This window comes from Notamacropus eugenii, chromosome 4, assembly GCF_028372415.1.
Source record: "Notamacropus eugenii isolate mMacEug1 chromosome 4, mMacEug1.pri_v2, whole genome shotgun sequence".
NCBI lineage: Eukaryota > Metazoa > Chordata > Mammalia > Diprotodontia > Macropodidae > Notamacropus > Notamacropus eugenii.
In genome coordinates this window covers 36,270,726-36,289,126 of record NC_092875.1, presented here as the reverse complement: position 1 = coordinate 36,289,126, position 18,401 = coordinate 36,270,726, and the positions used below count along the sequence as shown (strand labels likewise).

The 18,401-nt window shown below is 41.7% G+C and overlaps 1 protein-coding gene across 2 annotated transcripts in view; it reads right to left on the bottom strand.

Moving 5' to 3' along the window:
* P2RX7 (purinergic receptor P2X 7) overlaps nucleotides 1-9,930 on the bottom strand; it is a 42,978-nt gene extending 33,048 nt beyond the window's left edge. The window contains exons 1-3 of one of the 2 annotated variants that reach the window (XM_072600501.1): nucleotides 9,607-9,929; nucleotides 4,614-4,761; nucleotides 178-246 (exon numbers count right to left, since the gene is read on the bottom strand). In XM_072600501.1, coding sequence (XP_072456602.1) covers nucleotides 178-246; nucleotides 4,614-4,761; nucleotides 9,607-9,731 — 342 coding nt within the window. In that variant the 5' untranslated portion in view covers nucleotides 9,732-9,929. Of the gene's footprint in view, nucleotides 1-177; nucleotides 247-4,613; nucleotides 4,762-9,606 lie in introns of both variants that reach the window. The other variant, XM_072600502.1, reaches the window with a different exon arrangement.
* Nucleotides 9,931-18,401: the final 8,471 nt, after the last annotated feature.

Genomic DNA, 18,401 nt, shown 5'->3' with positions numbered 1-18,401 from the left:
ACACTCACTTTTCTCAATAAATTCCTTTCAGTCTCCAAAAGACCTCTCCGCCTGGGCTCCAACCTGAAAATGTAATGTGCAGAGAGAGGCCTCTCTCTACCCCATCGGGCTAGAAGACAGGCCTATGCATGATAAATCATCTGTCAACCCCATTCCTAAAATACAACCCTCCCTTACCTCAGGACAAAGTCCTTGTGTCTGGCCTTCTGTGGATATGAAGTTAGTCATCACAAAGAATGAGTTTCCCTGCAAAGAAAAGACAGACAAGAACATGAGTGCTTTGGTAGGCTGAATAATCTCCCTTAAATTGAACTTCTGTGTTATATCAGGAATGCCAGTTTTATATTCTCTTCTGTACCCAAGGGTCCTTCCTCCATCCCCAGGGTCTTGCAACAGACAACTTTGCCTCCTTCTATACCTTCTATGCCTTCTATATATCTATAGATCAAGGTCATCCATCATGAGTTCCTCATCTCATAGAATCATCAGGATCATAGATTTAGAACTAAAAAGAAACTTGGAGGTCAAGTCCAATACCCTCATTTTGCAGATGAAGAAACAGGCATAGAATGGTTAAGTGACTTGCCCAGGGTCTGACAACTGGTATAAGTGTCTGAGATGGAACTGGATTCCAAATTCATATCTCAAAATCCCTGTGTGTCTTCAGGCATCTTGACCTCTGCTTCAGTCTGAGGTGATGCTTTTCTTAGCCAAGGTGACACCTCTCCCACCACACACACACACACACACACACACACACACACACATATGCACACATACATACACACATGCACACATACACACACACACACACACACACACACTTCTTCCCTTGATTCTGTCCCCTCATATCTCTCCTAGAATATTTTATCTTCAGTCACTCCCTTTATTTCCCATTTTCATTTTCTCCCTATCTAATAGCTCCTTTCTTCACATACCTTAAAACCAATAAACAAAAAACCCCAACCTAATTTGATATTGGCCTATATCCCCTCGAGTTATGGTCCTAAATCTTCCCGTTCTTCAGCTTTAAATTCCTAGGAAGGGTCATCTTGCTGCCCCTACTTCCTCACCACTCATTCACTTCTCAGCCCTTATTAGATGCCCTCTGAGGTCCCTTCGGGCTCTAGGTCTGACCCTATGCATCTGTGATTTGGACCCTTACCACTCTACTGAAAATATTTTTGCTAAGGTTACTAATACAGAAAGGTGGCACCATAATGCACAGAGCTTTTCCTGGAGTCAAAATCTAGCCTTGGAACACTTACCTGTGTGACCCTGAGTAAGTCTTATCTCTGTTTGCCTCAGTCTCCTCTTCTGGAAAATGAGCTGGAGAAGGAAATGGCAAACCAGTATCTTTGCCAAGAAAATCCCAAATAGGGTCACTAAGAGTTGGACACAACTGAAAAATATTTGAAAAAAACAAAAACAAAAAACCCAAAGCAGTCTGGTGGAACAGGAAGGATGTTGTATTTTAAAGTCAGAGAATCTATGGTCCTGTGACCCCATGATCTTCATTCCAATCCTGTCGGTGTGGCCTTGGGTAAGTCACTTGGACTTTCTGTCATCTGGAATATTGTGTAAATACCACCATTTAAGAAGGACATTCATAAACTGGAAGGGGGCTGCTAGGACAGGAAAGAGTCCATGACACATGAGGACCAGTTGAAAGAACTGGGACTTTAGCCAGCAGAAGACTTTGGGGGTGGAGGTGGGACGACATGATAGCCATCTTCAAGTATCTAAAGGTCTGTCATGTAGGAAAGGATTTAGGTTTTCTCTGCTATAGGGAGGGTTCCTTCATGCTTGGGTTATGCCAAAAAGCCAATGAAATCTCTTTCAACTCTCAAAATCTGTGCTTTTCTGGATGCTCAATATCCGAGCATTTCCAATAGTCTTATCATTTGCTGAGTACTATGTCCTTATTTTATCTTCATAACACTTCTGGCTTTGAATCCCGTCTTTCTACCCATATGGCCACTCATCCCTTCTATCAGATTTGTTATAATGACTTCTTAATTGGTTTCCCAGCTTATAGACTTTCCCTTCACCAAACTCTCCCACACACAATTGCTAAATTACTCATCCTAAGGCACAGATCTGAACATGTTGCTTACCTGTTAAAAAAACTGTAAACAGAGCCCTAGTGCTTTGGGATTCAACATGAACCCCTTAGCCTGACATTTGAGGACTTCCACAGTCAGCACCAACTTATCTCTTCTAAAAGCTAGCATCACATAGGAGATGGGACATTGCACTCAGTCAGCAGGACCTGGATTCTGATTCAACCTCAGATACCAAGTGTTCAATGCAAGGCAAGTTGCTAAAGCTCTCTTTGTCTCAATTTCCTTATCTGAACCTGGAGTCAAGAGGACTTGGGTTCAGATCCAACCTCAGACATTTATCATTAGCTGTGTGACCCTGGGCAAGTCAACTTAATTGCTATTTGCCTCAGTTTCCTCAACTGTAAAATAGGGATAATAATTGCACTTACTTTGCAGCATTATTGTGAGGATCAAAAGAGATAATATTTGTAAATTGCTTAGCACAGTCCCTGCCATATATTAGGTGCATAATAAGTGCTTTTTTTCTTCCTTCCTTCTTTTCTTCCTTCCTTTCTTCCTTCCTACCCTCCTTCCTTACCTCTTTTCATCTTTCCTTCCTTCCTTCTTTTTGTCCTTCCTTCTCTCCAGCCTTTCTTCTTTCCCTCCTTTCTTCTTTTTTCCTACCTTTCCTTCTCTCCTTCCTTTCTTCCTTCCCTACCTCCTTCCTTCTGTTCATGCCTTATTTCTTTCCTTTCCTCCTTCCCTCCTTCCTTTCTTCCTTCCTTCTTTCTGTCCCTTCTTCCTTCCTTCCCTACTTTCTTCCCTCCTTCCTTCTTTTCTCCCCTTCTTCCTTCTTTCCTTTCCTTCCTTCTTTTCTTCCCTTTTTCATTCCTCCTTCTCTCCTTCTTTCCTTTCTTCCTTTCAAATGGGGGAGTTGAACTCAATTACCTCTAAAGTCCATTCCAGCTTTAAATTTATGATCTTATGATACTTTCTAGCCTTATTTCACATCATTCCCTTTCACACACTACATTTTTAGCCCTACTGGACCATTTTCCTAAGCTTCTTATTCCATCTCATGTTTCTACATTCTCTCAAGCTGTCCTTTATGTCTAGAATAATACCCTCCCTCCTCAATTCTGCCCCCCCAATCCTTATTGTACTTCAATGCTCAGTTTAGGAATCCTCCCCCTCACACAGTGGCCAGTGTGTGCCCCCTCCTCCAATCCATTTTATTTACTTAGCTGTGTACCTGTTGCTCGCCCCACTCCCCCAAGTTCAATGTAAGTTTCTTAAAGGTAAGGACAGTCTTTTTCTGTCCTTGTACCCTCAGCATCTAGTGGGTGCTTTGCACATAGTCAGTGCTTAATGAACATTTGTTATATTGGATTGGATTGAATTAAACATAGGTGGGGCACTATGTTAGGATCTGATTCTTGAATCACCCAATTACAGACTTTCAGAATTGGAAGGGACCTCACAAACCATCCATTGTAGCCTCCACCTAACCAAGTAGAGACTGGAATCCCTTCTATATCTTTAACAAGGAGTCATTCAGCCCTTACTTAAAGACCCCTAGCCTTTAAGAGTAGCTCTTTCCTCTTGGGAATAGCGTCTACTTTTGTACATTTCCATTACACTTTGGGGGGAAGTTTTCCTTTAGATCAAACCTGAATATCCTTCTTTGCACCTCCAACCATCGTACTTAGTTCTGCCTTTTGGAGCCAGTCAGACCATGGAATGCCTCTTCAAACACTTGAAAAGAGAGCCATCAAGTTCCCTCCCACCAAGTCTTCTCTAATCCAGGGTAAACAATCCTTTGACCAGTCCTCATATGGCATGAACTTGAGGGTCTTCACCATCCTGGTTTCCATCTCTCCAATGCTCTCCAGCTAATTAACATCCTTCCTAAAATGTGGGATTCATAACCAAACACTGAACTCCAGATGTGGCTTTGCCAGAATAGGACACAGTGGAATGATCTCTTCCCTGGTTCTGGACTCCATGTCCCTCCATGAGCCCAGCAGATTACATTTGCTTTTCTGGGTTCTATCTCACACTGTCGACTTAGAATGAGTTTGAAAGCCACTAAAACACCCAGGATTTTTAAAAAATTTAATAAGCCTTTATGTGCCATAATAATTTAATAAGCACTATGTTCCAAGCACTTTGCAAATATTATTCCATTTGATCTTCACAAAAACCCTGGGAGCAAAGTGCTATTATCATCCCCATTTTACAGGCAAGGAGATTATGGTAGAAAGAGGTCAAGTGACTTGCCCAGAGTCACACAGCTAGTAAATAAAGTATCTGAGGTAAGATTTGAACTCAAATCTCCCTGACTTCGTGTCCAGGACTTTATCTACTGCACTACTTAGTTTCCCCAGGGCTTTCCCCAGCTTTCTAACCATGTCTCTTCCATCTTGTACTAATGAGGTTAAGTTTTTATGAGGGTTTTTTAAATCTTGGTTTAGGAACTCCAAGCCCAAGACAGGAGGGGAAAAGTACTTGGGGCCATGGCAAACAAAGGTAGCCTCTGTCCTTTATATTAGGGATGTGGACCCTCACCTGCAAAGGGAACGTGTAATCAGCTGTGTCCAACACTTTCGTCTTGGTGTTCCCATCCTTCACTTCTGCTACGCCTTTCACTTTGGTTTGCACTGAGCTGATGAGGGGTTCTTTCCGCTGATACAGCTTGTCACTCACCAAGGCCAAGCTAAATGTGGCAAGAAAAAAAGGGCATAAGTACTTGCTTTTCAAGCCTCTGAACTCCCTGTCCTATCTCATCCTTAACTGATGTAGCCTTGCCTCTGAAAAGAGAGATAAGGGGGAAAGAGAGGGAGAGAAAGGAAGATTCCAGGCTGGAGAAATGGAATTCAATTGTCTCTTTTTTTAGCCATGAACACACAGTCAGAATCTGTATTGTATGCCAGCCTGTCTTCCATACTTTGCCCTAGATACTGCCAGGACGTTGGCTAACTATTTTCTTTGGGACCATTGGTGGAGGTTGAGAAGAGGATATCTAAGAAGCAGCCCCCATCCTATCCTCGACCAAACTGAGCTCTCCCCATCTGGCCATGGTCTTCTATCCACTAGTCAGAGATAGAGTATACTCATTGACAAAAGAATTGAATTCAGTTCAACAAGCATTAATTAAGTGCCCACTGTGTGCTGGGCACTGTGCTAGATGCCAAGGCCACAAAGAAAAGAGTGAATTTGTCTTTCTCTTCAGGGAACTTGCATGCTACAGGAAGGATGTCACATGTGCTCAAAGGAGTAAAAACTATGCATATTTCAAAAGTCATATTAAGTAATTTCAAGAGAGAGATAAAGCTCATCATGGGAGACTAGGAAAGGTTTTGTGTAGGAGGGAGCAACTGAACTGTGCTTTGAAGGAAGCTAGGGATTCTCTGGAGCAGAGGTGGGAGGGAATACACTCCAGGCAAGGGGGATCACTTGTCCCTCCCCCCTCCCTCCTTCCTTCCTTCTTGTGTTTTCATTTCTCCCTTCCTTTCTTCCTTCTCTTCTCTTCCTTCTTTCCTTCCTCCCTTTCCTTCCTTCTTTCTGTCTTCCTTCTTTCCTTATGATGGGGTGCTTGGGTGCATGTGCTTGGGCCCCAATTCTAAAATCACATTTCTCTTTAAAAGTCACATTTCTCCCTAGCCTCAAAACATTATCCCAGGCAATTTCTCCCCAGCCCAAGGACACAGTCTGCCCCAGCAACAACCATTATCTCCCTTCCTGATACAGCAGCCAGCTGCACCCATAGAACTTATTAGTCTGACCCAGCTGTGTACTGACTGAATGGGCTGTGCACTGGGTCACAACAACATTTACTACTCACTGACCAATCATATGTATCCTAGATTTAGACATAGGCATACTCCCTTACATTTATCTTGTCTGACAAGACATTGATGAGAAAAACCTATTATTCCTGAGTCAACCCTGACTGTTAGCTGATTTAGTGATTTAGTGATGTTTTAGGCCTAAAACCACACCTCCAGGTAGCCCCACCTTGGGCCATTTCCCAATGAACTCTGGGTAAAATACCTGCACAGTAGATACCAAAAGTGCATGTTCCTTTAAGAACTAACCACTTCTTATCCACTCCCTAACCCCACCCTGAATCACCTAGCTAGCACATGTTTGGCATGTTTCACTATAGAATATCCTATGTAAACTTTACCTGTGCCCCTCTAAGGTTGCAGGTTCCCTAAGAATTCTTGCCCACTGAAAAACATAATAAATCTTTACCTTGACCTCAACAATACTTGAGTCCGTGAATTTTTCTCCAGACAGTCCACGCAGGGAATTCTAGTCTTGGAGTTCCTAAATGAACCCCCCTCTTTCCCCATCTCACTTTCAGTCCTCATCACTTCCTTCCTTTTCTCTTCCTTCCTTCCCTCCCTCCCTCCTTCCTTCTTCTCCTCCTTCCTTCCTTTCTTCCCTCTTTTCCTTTCTTCCCTCCCTCCTTCCTTCCTTCTTTCCTTCCCTCCTATCTTGCTTCCTTCCTTTTCCCCTTCCTTCCTTGTCTTCTTTTCCCTTCCTTCTTTTCCTCCCTCCTTCCCTTCCCCCTTCCTTCTTTTATTCCTTTCTTCCTTCCTTCCTTCCTTCCTCTGTCCCAATGCTATTGAAGGAGACATGTGGGCTCCTGAGAATCTTGATGCTCTGGGATCAAATGGAAAGAAGGCAAGAATAGGCATGAGATGTTCTAAGGCATGAAGAGACAGATCTGCATTTCTGGGGAAAGCAGGCACCTGGGGCCAGGGAGGAATTTCTTATTCACTAACTCAGCAGCTTCCCTGAGACTCCATCCTTGACCAATCTCCTCTTTTCCCCCAATTCTCTTTGTAAGGCTGAAAGCCCTTTAGAAGTGAGTTATTATGTGACTTGCCTGAAAGGGGCCTTAGAGACCAGCACCCTCATTTTACAAATGAAGAAACTGAGGCCCAGGAAGATAAAGTGATTTAATTAAGATCCTAGGATCATAGATTTAGAGGTGGAAGGGACCTCAGAGTCTATATAGTCCAGCTCCTTCATTTTACAGGGGAGAAAACTGAGGCCCAGAGAGGTTAAATGATTTATCTAAGGTTATACAGGAAATAAACAATACAAGCAGGATTCTAATCCAGATCATCTGATTGCAAACCACTCATTCTTCCCACTAGACTGCCCTGTGTCTTTTCTCTACTGCCCTTCTCTGACCTCCAGATGACCTTCTCTGTCTCCATGGAATTTCCAAGGAGCAGGAGGGAGGTATTTGGAAGAGTAAGAATGAATCAGGAAATCTCAATAGATGTTATAAATATTCTTCTGTGACCAGAGAGGAGAGGATCGTACATTGCACAGGGATCTTTTTCTTTCTTTTTAAAAAACTGTAGTTGCTTTTAAAAAACTTTTACTCACACCTTCTTCCCTTTGGAAGGAAGAAAGAAAGAAAGAAAGAGAAAGAAAGAAAGAAAGAAAGAAAGAAAGAAAGAAAGAAAGAAAGAAAGAAAGAAAGAAAGAAAGAAAGAAAGAAAGAAAGAAAGAAAGAAGGAAAGAAAGAAAGAAAGGAAGGAAGGAAGGAAGGAAGGAAGGAAGGGAGGGAGGGAGGGAGGGAGGGAGAAAGGAAGGAAGGAGGAAAAGAAGGAAGGAAAGAAGGAGGAAAGAAAGGAGGGAGGGAGGAAAAAGAAAAAAAAGAAAAAAACAAACAAACCATGGGTTCTTTTCAAAAAATGTCTGTCAAAACTGGTCAAGATTTCCCCTACCCCCTTGGATAACACTAGCTCTCATTTCTCTGCTTTAGTATTTATGAAGCACATTCCTCCCCATACCCCTGCAGGGTCATCAGGTACAGGTATTGTTATCCCCATTTTAGAAATGAGGACACTCAAGCTGAGGTAAAACAGCACAGAACATAGAGCCAAGAAAAGATCTTAGAACCCGTTTAGTCAAATCAACCAGTCCTTCAGCATTTATAAAGCACCTATCATATGCCAGGCATATGTTGTACCCATGCTAAACCCTGGAAATACAAAGAGGCAAAAGACAGTCCGTGCTTTTGATGGTCTCACAGTCTAATGAGGGAGACGGTAATCAATAGATTCAAAGGAGATGGGTGGGTGGTAGATGGATGACAAACTCTCTCTTCGACATGCTTGATTTTCATAATCTCTCTGAGCAGAGGTTAGACTAGAATTTTAGAACTGAAAGTTACCTTAGTGATTTCAACCACCCCCTTCATTTTAGAAATGGGGAAAATGAGGAAGTGAATTCTCCAATGCTTAGCACTAGTTAGTGGAAGAGTTAGAACTATATAACCCACATCATAGGCTCCTAGCTTTAGAGATGAAAGGGGCCTCAGAAGCCATTATTCTCCCCTTCCCCTTCATTTTACAGAGGAGTAAACTGAGTCACAGGGAGGCTTTGCCCAGAGTTAGGATGAGAACCTAGGCCCTCTGACTGTAGAACAACCCATCATTAATTCATTCCATCGCACCAGGCAGGTTGATTTCTACATTGGCTGAAGGCCAGCTAAAACCACAAGATCCTGGTAGAACCAGGGAGGGAAGTTTTCAAATATCTTCACCTCCCTGTTCTTTTGCACCTCTTCTCCAAGGATATTTACACGCTGCTGATCCGATGCCAGTCTTCTAAGGACCTAATCATGCCTCCAAGTTATTTAGACAAAGGCATACCTACCAACTACTCAGTCCTAGGGGCAAGAGACCCCTTGAAAGACAAGGTCCCCTTCCACAGAAACCTATCGCTTTTGCCATGAACAGAGGGCAAATGGAATCTTCAGACAATTTTTTTTCTTTAGACTAGAGGATCTGATCTCAACATTCTGCTTGCTGAAGGTTGTTATAAGCTGGCAGACACACCCATTGCTTATCACTGGAGGGAATCCATCCTTAAAGCTCCATCTCTTTTCCACATAAATCTAGTGTTTTCCAAAATCTTCCCATAAATACATAGTGGGAGCATAGATCTAGAACTAAAAAGAACCTTCAGAGGCCATCTAGGTCAACTCTGTCTTTTTGCAGATAAGTAAACTGAGGCCCAGGGGATTTAGTGTCTTTCAGCATCACACAAGTAGTCAGCATCAAAGGTAATATTTGACTTGGAGTCATATCAAAGTATCATAGCTATAGAGCTGGAATCAACCTTAGGGGCTATCTGGTTCATCCCCTCATTTTTGACATGGAAATTGAGACCCAAGAACCTTAAGTGACTAGTGCCAAATCCCATAGGTAGTATCAGAGGAGAAATGTGAACCCAGACCCTCTGACTCCATAATCAAAGCTCTTTCTAGTGCCTCAGAGTGTGTTTTCTTCTGTAGCTTCTTCCTGACTCATTCACGAGAACTCTAAAGTGCCATGCCCAAATGCCCACCAAGCCTTTTATTGGCAGTCTCCTCATACTTCCTCCCAAATGAGAGCAGTCAGTGAAAGATGAGTGGGGTGTAGGACCACACACAGTGGAGGGATGGAGAAGAAATGTATTATTTGGGGATGAGGGGAGGGTTAGGGGCTGAGTTGTTAGCCAAAAAAGAAAGTGGTCCCAAATCGCTTACCAAACATAGAGGAAAACTATCAAACACAGAGTCCATCTTATGGTTCCATAGGTCATGCTTTGAACACGGATGACCTTGGCTGTCTCATACTTGCATATGTCCCTCCAGCTGCAGCAGGGGCACATGGCTGGTGGCAGGCGTCCTCCAACTCCCCAAAGAAGAGTTCACAGCCGAAAAACACAGATGGCAGTCAGCCCAAGGGAGCCACAAGACAGGGAACATCCTGTTTTAGAAGAGGAGTCCATGGCTTTCATTTCCTCCAATGACAGGGAAGGGGAGGCGGGGCCTGGCAAAGGCAGCCGATGTGGTCATAGCTGGGGGTGAAAAAGAAATAGGATAAAAAGGAAAAGGAACTCTCTCCCTTCCTGCCAAGCAAACTACTCCCTTTCCCCCTCCCACCTTGCCCCAACTCCACCCCCAGAAGCCTGCACAAAGATGGTGTTCAGGGGAAGGGCATTTTTGAAATTCCCTCATTCTGCTTTGACATCATAACAGACTGTTAATAGTTCAATTCATTTCTGTCTGAATAAAGGGGCAACATTTTAAATGTCAGGCCTGTGACTGTGCGCTATAAAGAGGGTCCAGCTGTCCCCATTGCCCCATCTGCCAGACCAAAATGAACAAAGATCCCCCCGGCTTCCAGTGGGTCTATCCTCCCAGTGCTGCAGAAATTTGTGGAAGGACTATCATTTCTGTCAGAAAAAGGGAGGAATGAACACATCTCAGCCCTGTGCTATTTTACCTTCTTAAGTTTTTATTGGTGATTTGGATGGAGATGTGGGTACTATGTTTGTCCAATTGGAAGATGCCCTCAAGCTGGGAGGCATAACTCATCCATTGGACAGCAGAGTCAGGATCCAAAAAGAGCTTAAGAGAACCAAACAAAGGTCCAAAGCTAGGCAGATGAAAACATGGGGTTCAAGGACTTGATTTCAAAAGTACAAGTTGGGGAAGGAAGAGCTGGGAGATTATTCATATGAAAGAGTCCTGGGTTACAACTCAGTGTAAGTCAGTATAAGTGGGGCATAGTAGGAACCAAACATACAGAAAATCCACTGCAATCTTAGGTGGCATTAAGAGAGGGATCATACTCAGATGCAAGAAGTTGACAGGCCTATCTTACTGTTACATGGTCGAAGCACCTGGAGCACCCTCTCTTTTATGTGCCTCTCCCCCGGAGTCTAAGGTACCTTGGGTCTGCTTCTACTCCAAACTATAACTCAGAAAAAACAAAACAAAACAAAACAACTGTAGCTTGCCAGCCTATGCCAATGATTCCTAGTTAACCATAATTCTTTAAAAGAAGAGGTATTCACAAAGTGGCAAAATTAGGAAAAGTAGGGGAAAAATAGACTATTTCTCCATAAATCTAGAGTAGATTCCCCCACAAATTCCACACGACCAGTGGGAAACATGGACACGTAGAAGACTCACCACATGGTGGACACATAGTGATGGCACATCTGGCAAGTTCATAGGTTGATCAGTATGCATGTAAGAAACACATGTGACTAAGGCATCTACACAGAGAGGCATATGACCCCTCCAACACTGCAGAGTCATCAATTCCTTCTGGTAATATCATCAAGCTTCTCTCTTAGGGGCAGCCAGGTGGAGAAGCGGACAAAGCACTGGACCTAGAGTCGGGAAGACATGAGTTCAAATTCATTCTCAGAAACATAGTAACTACGTGACCCTAATCAAGTCACTTAACTTCCCCATGCCTCAGTTTCCTCATTTGTAAAATGGGGATTCAGGGTTATTGTGAGAATCAAATGAAATCATATTTGTAAAAGTGCTTAGCATGGTGCCTGGCACATAGCACGCATTTGTTGTTGTCCAGTCCTTTCAGTTGTGTCTGACTCTCCATGACTTGGCAAAGATACTGGAGTGGTTTGCCATTTCCTTCTCTAACTCAATCCTTTGACCTATACTCTGAGTCCCATCCATTCCAGCTGGACATTTAACCCCTAATGAGGGAGCTAAATGGAGCAGTGGACAGAGAACTAAACCTGAGGTCAAGAAGACCTGTGTTAAAATCCAGCCTCTGATACTTACGGTGTGACTCTGGGCAAATCACCTAACCTCTGTCTGCCTCAGTTTCGTCATCTGTAAAATGGTCAATAATACTAGCTCCTACCTCCCAGGCCAGTTTGTAAGGATACAATAAAATTGTGAAGCAATTTGGAAACCTCAAATTAGTGCTAGATAACATGCTTGCTAGAATTAATGAGCATCCTTTGAGCCAAGCTATTCAGCCAGCTTCAAATCCATCTCTTTTAGGAGGTCTTAAGTTTTTCTGTGTCCTGGACCCCTGTGGAAGTCTAGACCCCTTCCCAGAATCAGATTTTTGAATACATCAAATCAAATTACATAGAATTTTAAAGAAAACCAATTATTCTGAAATATAGTTTACAGACAGGAAGACTGCAATGGTGTGTGGTCTAGCAAGGGGTCTATAGCTACTAATAGCTATAGTAATCTCAAAAAAGTGATGAGGGTAAACTGTTTTGAGATATCCGCAACCACTGTAAGATGGTGTGAAAATATCTAATTCCTATTGGTCAAGCAATGAACATTGATTGTTGATGTTCAGTTGTGTCTGACTCTTCATGATCCCATTTGCAATTTTCTTGGCAAAAATACTAGAGTGGTTTGTCATTTTTTTCTCCAGCTCATTTTCCAGATGTGGAAACTGAGGCAAACAAGGTTAAGTGACTTGCCCAGGGTCACATGACTTGGAAGTGTCCAAAGTCAGATTTGAACTCAGGTCTTCCTGACCCAGCACTCTATCCACTATGCCACCTAGCTACCCTGGTAACAGATTAGATAAGGGGAAGGGAGAGATAGAGACAGAGACAGAGAAATAGAGACAGAGAGACACAGAGAGACACACAGAGACAGAGAGAGAGGAATCCAGGATGACACCTAGATTTTGAGCCTTGGGAATTAGGTGGATACCCTCAACTCTAATAGGGAAATTAGGAAGAGGGGCTTGTTGCCTAAATTCAAAATTGAAGAAAATGATAAATTTCAGTTAGAGTTAGCAAAAATAAAAATTGAATTTTTTTTTTTCCCAGCCAAGTTCGTAGAACCCTGAAATCTATCCACAAACCCTTTGGACGTTTGTGGTCCCTCAGTTAAAGGAAGTATGATCTAATTATGTTTTTTTCTAGCTCTCTTCTCTCCATTTTTCCCAAAAAAATATCCTAAGATATTTTTTGGAACTTTGGCTGAGCTGTTTCTAGAATATTCCCTCGATCTACTCACTTAGAAAGTTCACTAGAAAGGGAAAATGGGTTAATCTGACGTGACCTATCCATTTTGAAATCTTGTCGGTTTATGTGATCCTCACTTCCTTTTGTAGACTTGTATTATGTGGGTTTTTGCAGACTGAGATTAACTAATCTTATCTCCACTAATTTGTTCTAGAATTTTCCTGTGAAACCATGTCAAGGGCACTGTCCTACAGTTTGCAGACTGTTTTCTTCCCTTTATAAATAAATAAAACAACCTTTGACCTTCTTCAGTCTTATCACTAACAATGTCTCAGCAATCATGTTGGCCCTAGGCAACTAGTTGGGATGATGGGCCTAGAGTGAGGAAGAACTAAATTCAAATCCAGCCTCAGAGACTCACTAACTGTGTGGCCCTGGACAAATAACTCAACTTACCTGTGCCTCTGTTTCATCATCTGTAAAATGGGATAATATTTTGTGCCTCCACTCCATGAGTCTACTCTGTAAAATGGGAATAATAGTAGCACCTACCTCCTATGATTGTTGCCAGGATGAAATGAGATAGCATTTTTAAAAATCCTAAATTAAAAAAAAATTTTTTTAAATAAATATATAAATTTTAAAAATCCTAAATAAATAAATATATTTATTTAATATAATTAATTAATAATTTAGAATTTTTGCAACTAGTGTCTGTGATAAAGGCCTCATTTCTAAAATATATACAGAACTGAGTCAAATGTACAAGAGTACAAGTCATTCCCCAATTGATTAATGGTCAAAGGATATAAACAGGCAGTTTTCAGACAGAGAAATCAAAACTATCTATAGTCATATGAAAAAATACTCTAAATCACTATTGATTAGAGAGATGCAAATCAAAACAACTCTGAGATACCACATCACACCTATCAGATTGGCTAACATGACAAAACAGGATGATGATAAATGTTGGAGAAGATGTGGGAGAGTTGGAACACTAATTCATTGCTGGTGGAACTGTGAGCTGATCCAGCCATTCTGGAGAGCAGTTTGAAACTATGCCCAAAGGGCTACAAAAATGTGCATACCCTTTGACTCAGCAATACCACTTCCAGGACTATATCACCAAGAGATCATAAAAATGGGGAAGGGTACCACATGTACAAAAATATTTACAGTAGCACTCTTTGTGGTGGCCAAAAACTGGAAATCAAGGGGATGCCCATCAATTGGGGAGTGGCTGAATAAATTGTGGTATATGAATGTAATGGAATACTATTGTGCTATAAGAAATGATGAACAGGAAGACTTCAGAGAGACCTAGAAAGACTTATATGAACTGATGCTAAGTGAAAAGAGCAGAACCAGGAGACATTTATATACAGCAACAACTACAGTATGCGAGGATTTTTTCTGGCAGACTTAGAATTTCATTGCAATGCAAAGACTTAAAATATTCCCAATGGTCTCTTAAGGCAAAATGTCTTCCACATCCAGAGAAAGAACTATGGAATTCGATTGCAGAATATAGATCATTTTCTTTTGTATTACTTTTTGGTTTGTTTTATGATTTCTCCCATTCATTTTAATTCTTCTATGCAACATGACTAAGGTGAAAATATATTTAGTAGGAATGTATGTGTAGAGCCTCCAGGAGGGAGGGGAGAGGGAGGGGGGGAGGGAAAGAGGAAGGAAGGGAGAGGGGAAAAAAATCTAAGTTATATGGAAATGATTGTAGAACACTGGAAACAAATAAAATAATTAAAAAATTTAAATAAATAAATATATCTATTTAATATGATTAATTAATAATTTATAAATTGATTCTATGTTAATATATAATTTTATTAATATATGATTAATTAATTTATAAATTTATTTTTTATTATATAATTAATTAATATTTTTTAATTTTTAAATAAATAGCTAGTAAATACTAACAATTATTATGTGCTCCATAAGCAACCAAGCTGTCAATAAGCATTTATTAAGCACCTACTATATGAGACAGCTGGGTGGGACAGTGGGCCTAGAGTCGGGAGGCCCTGAGTTCAAATCTTGCCTCAGACACTTACTAGCTGTGTGACCCTGGGCAAGTCATGTAACCTTGTTTGCTTCAGTTTTTTCATCTGGGGAATGAACTGAAGAAGGAAATGGAAAACGTCTTCTATATCTTTGCCAAGAAAACCCCAAATGGGGTCAGAAGGAGTCTGCTACAGTTCAATAACAAAGAAGCATTAAATGTTTTTAAAATTATACTTCATCCCTTCATACAAAAATGTTACCAAAGTTTTCTTTATGAAAAATGAATCTATTGTGTTGTAATTATGTGTTGTATTATAAGTAATTACACTGTAATTAACATCTTGTATTGTGTTGTATGCACATGTGCATGGTAGATTCTGGAATTTCTTTCCCTTCCTATTGAATGGGGGTGAGAGGGCAGAGGCAGTAGGAAGGTTTCACTGAAAGCCAAAAGTTTGAAGGACTGAAAAAGCCTGGGAACTACTGACTGAGACTAGGAAGACAAGCACTGGTTCCCAGAAGGCAGCTGTACCAGGGATGGAGGTTGCCAAAACGCCATGAACCACAGAGATCGATGTTTTCCCAGCTCCCTCTGGTGTTGGGTGGGATAAATAACTGCACTGGACAAGAAATGACCAAGCTCTGGTCCTTGTCATCCAGTCAATCAACAAACATTTGTTAGGAACCCACTAGGTAGCAGGTAAAGAGTTTTACATTTGCAAATCTCTCTCAAAGTGTTTATGTTCTAATGGGGGAGGGGCAAAAGGACATAACTATATTTAGAATTAAAGGATAAATATAAGTAAGTCATCTTTGAATGGAATCAGGTGCTTGGCCAAAAGTTTTCCTGGGGTTAAAGCTTTTTTTTTTTAAGTGTGAGAAAAAATAGAGTAGGATTCAAAAAAAAGAAGAACACAGGAAGCTGAGAAGGGAGAAATTCCTTTCCTGTTGGGGAGCCTGGGATCAGGAAGGATTCCTAGAGGCAGTAATATGAGGGCTGGGAAAGAACTTCCATCAGAATGTAGAGCTGGCTATCGTCCTTTGTTCTTGAAGAGGACCAAAATGACATCGCCATGATAAAGTGAAGTTTCAGTGTGTCTGACTGTGGCTGATCAGATCAAAACAAGCTCGGAATGCTCTACCACAGGTTGGGCACAGATAGTCTGGGTGAATATTTGGGGTGGATATCCCAAATTTGCACATCCTACATTTCCTTTGTGCTGTTTCAATTCTGCTTTGCTCACAGAGCACAGCACCTTTTCTTACATGGGCACCTCATGCTGAGCGGTCCTGTGCCAGTGTCTCCCATGTCGCACGATCAAATCTAAAGTTCTTGAGAGAGACGTTAAGAGTGTCCTTGTATCACTTCTTCTGACTACCATGTGATTGCCTGCCCCATGTGAGTTCTCCATAATATAGCTTTTTTGGCAAGTACATTTTGCATTCAAACAACATGGTCATCCCATCAGAGTTGCGCTTTCTGAAGCATAGTTTGAATACTTGGAAGTTCAGCTCAAGCAAGGACTTCAGTATCTGGTACCTTATCCTGCCAGGTGATCCTCAGAATCTTCCCAAGATGGTTCAAATGGAAATGATTCAGTTTCCTGGCATGGCACTGGTAGACTGTCCATGTTTCACAGACATACAACAATGAGGTCAGCACAATGGCTCTGTAGACCTTCAGCTTGGTAGTCATTTAATACCTCTTCTCTCCTAAACTTTTCTTCAGAGCCTCCCAAACACTGAGCTAACTCTGACAATGTGTGCATCAACCTCATTGTCAATATGTACATCCCTGGAAAGTACACTACCAAGGTAAGTGAACTTATCCGCAACATTCAAAACTTCTCCATTTGTTGTAAACAATGGTTCCACATATGGATGGTGTGGTGGTGGCTGATGGAGCACCTGTGTTTTCTTGGTGTTAATTATTAGGCCAAAATTAGCACCGGCAGCAGAGAATTGATCCATACTTTGTTGCATCTCAGCTTCAGAGGCTGCACTGAGTGCACAGTCATCTGCAAACAGAAAATCATGCACCAACACTCCCTCCACTTTGGTCTTGGCTTGTAGCCTTTTCAAATTGAAGAACTTATCATCAGTACAGTAGTTGACCTTGATGCCATGTTCATCCTCATTGACAGCATTTGACAACATGGCTGAAAACATTGTGCTAAAAAACATGGGAGCAAGCACACAGCCCTGTTATACTCCACTGGTGACTGGGAAGGCATGAGAGCATTGTCAATTATCCAGAACCCAGGCAAACAGGCCATCATGAAATTGATATACAATACTGACGAACTTCCCTGGATGACCAAATTTTGACACAATTTTCCATAAACCCTCCCAACTAACAGTGTCAAAGGCCTTGGACAGGTCTACAAACATTGTGTGCAGACGTCTGTTCTGCTCCTAGCATTTCTCCTGGAGTTGTCAGGCAGCAAACACCATATTAACTGTTCCTTGGCCCTTTCTGAAGCCATATAGCTCTCAGGTATATGATCATCTTCCGGGTGAAGGATCAGCCTATTAAGGAGGGCTCTAGCAAGAATCTTGCCAACAATGATTAAGAGAGAGACTCCCCTGTGATTGTCACAGGACAAACTGTTCCTTTCACCTTTATAGAGATGGACAATGGAGGCATCCTTGAACTCCTGGGGGATCACCTCCTTTTGCCATATAATCTGGCAATGAGCAATGCTCCCCCTACCTTGTAAATCTCAGCTGGAATAGAATCAGCACCAGGTGCTTTGCCACATGAAAGGAGACTAATGGACCTCAAATCCTCTTCTTCAGTTGGAAGTTCAGCTAAGGAGGGACCGACTTCAATCTGAGATAAACGGTCAGTGGCCTCAGCATTGATGGATGATGGTCTGTTGAGAACACTATGGAACTGTTCAGCCCATCTCTCTAGGATCATGTCGTTATCACTAATCAATGTGGCTCCATCAGCACAGAGTAGTTGTGATGCATCATAGGTTTTTTAGCATTCAGGGAATCATAAAAGAGCTTTGAATTGTTACTATCAGCATAAAACTGAATTTCATCTGCCTTCTTACTGAGCCAGGAATCCTGCATCTCTCTAAGCTTTGCTTGTACTTTGCTTTTGATGGAATTAAATGCTGCTTTCTTAGAGGTGGATGAACTATTCTGCTGGTAAATCCTGTGGAGTTCTCGTTTTTCATTTAGCAGCTTCTGAATTTCCCCATCATTTTCATCAAAGCTAGGCCTGGCAGAGACCTTAGAGGCTATTGAGTCTGTGTGACTAGCCCAAGGTAATACAGCTAGAAAGCTACAGAGATAAGATTTGAACCCAGGACCTCTGCCTCCAAACCATTGTTTTTTTCATTGTACCGGGCTGCCTCTCAGCTTTCTTTAAGGCTTTAAGATTTGTAAAGTGTTTAAATGTATGTTCTGACTTGGCCTCACAACAGCCTAGAGAGTTTAATGGCTATTACTATCCTCATTTTATTGATAAGGAAATTGAGGCATCAAAACATTAAGTGAGTTGTCTGAGGAGGAAGAGAAGGGGAGGAGGAAGGAAGA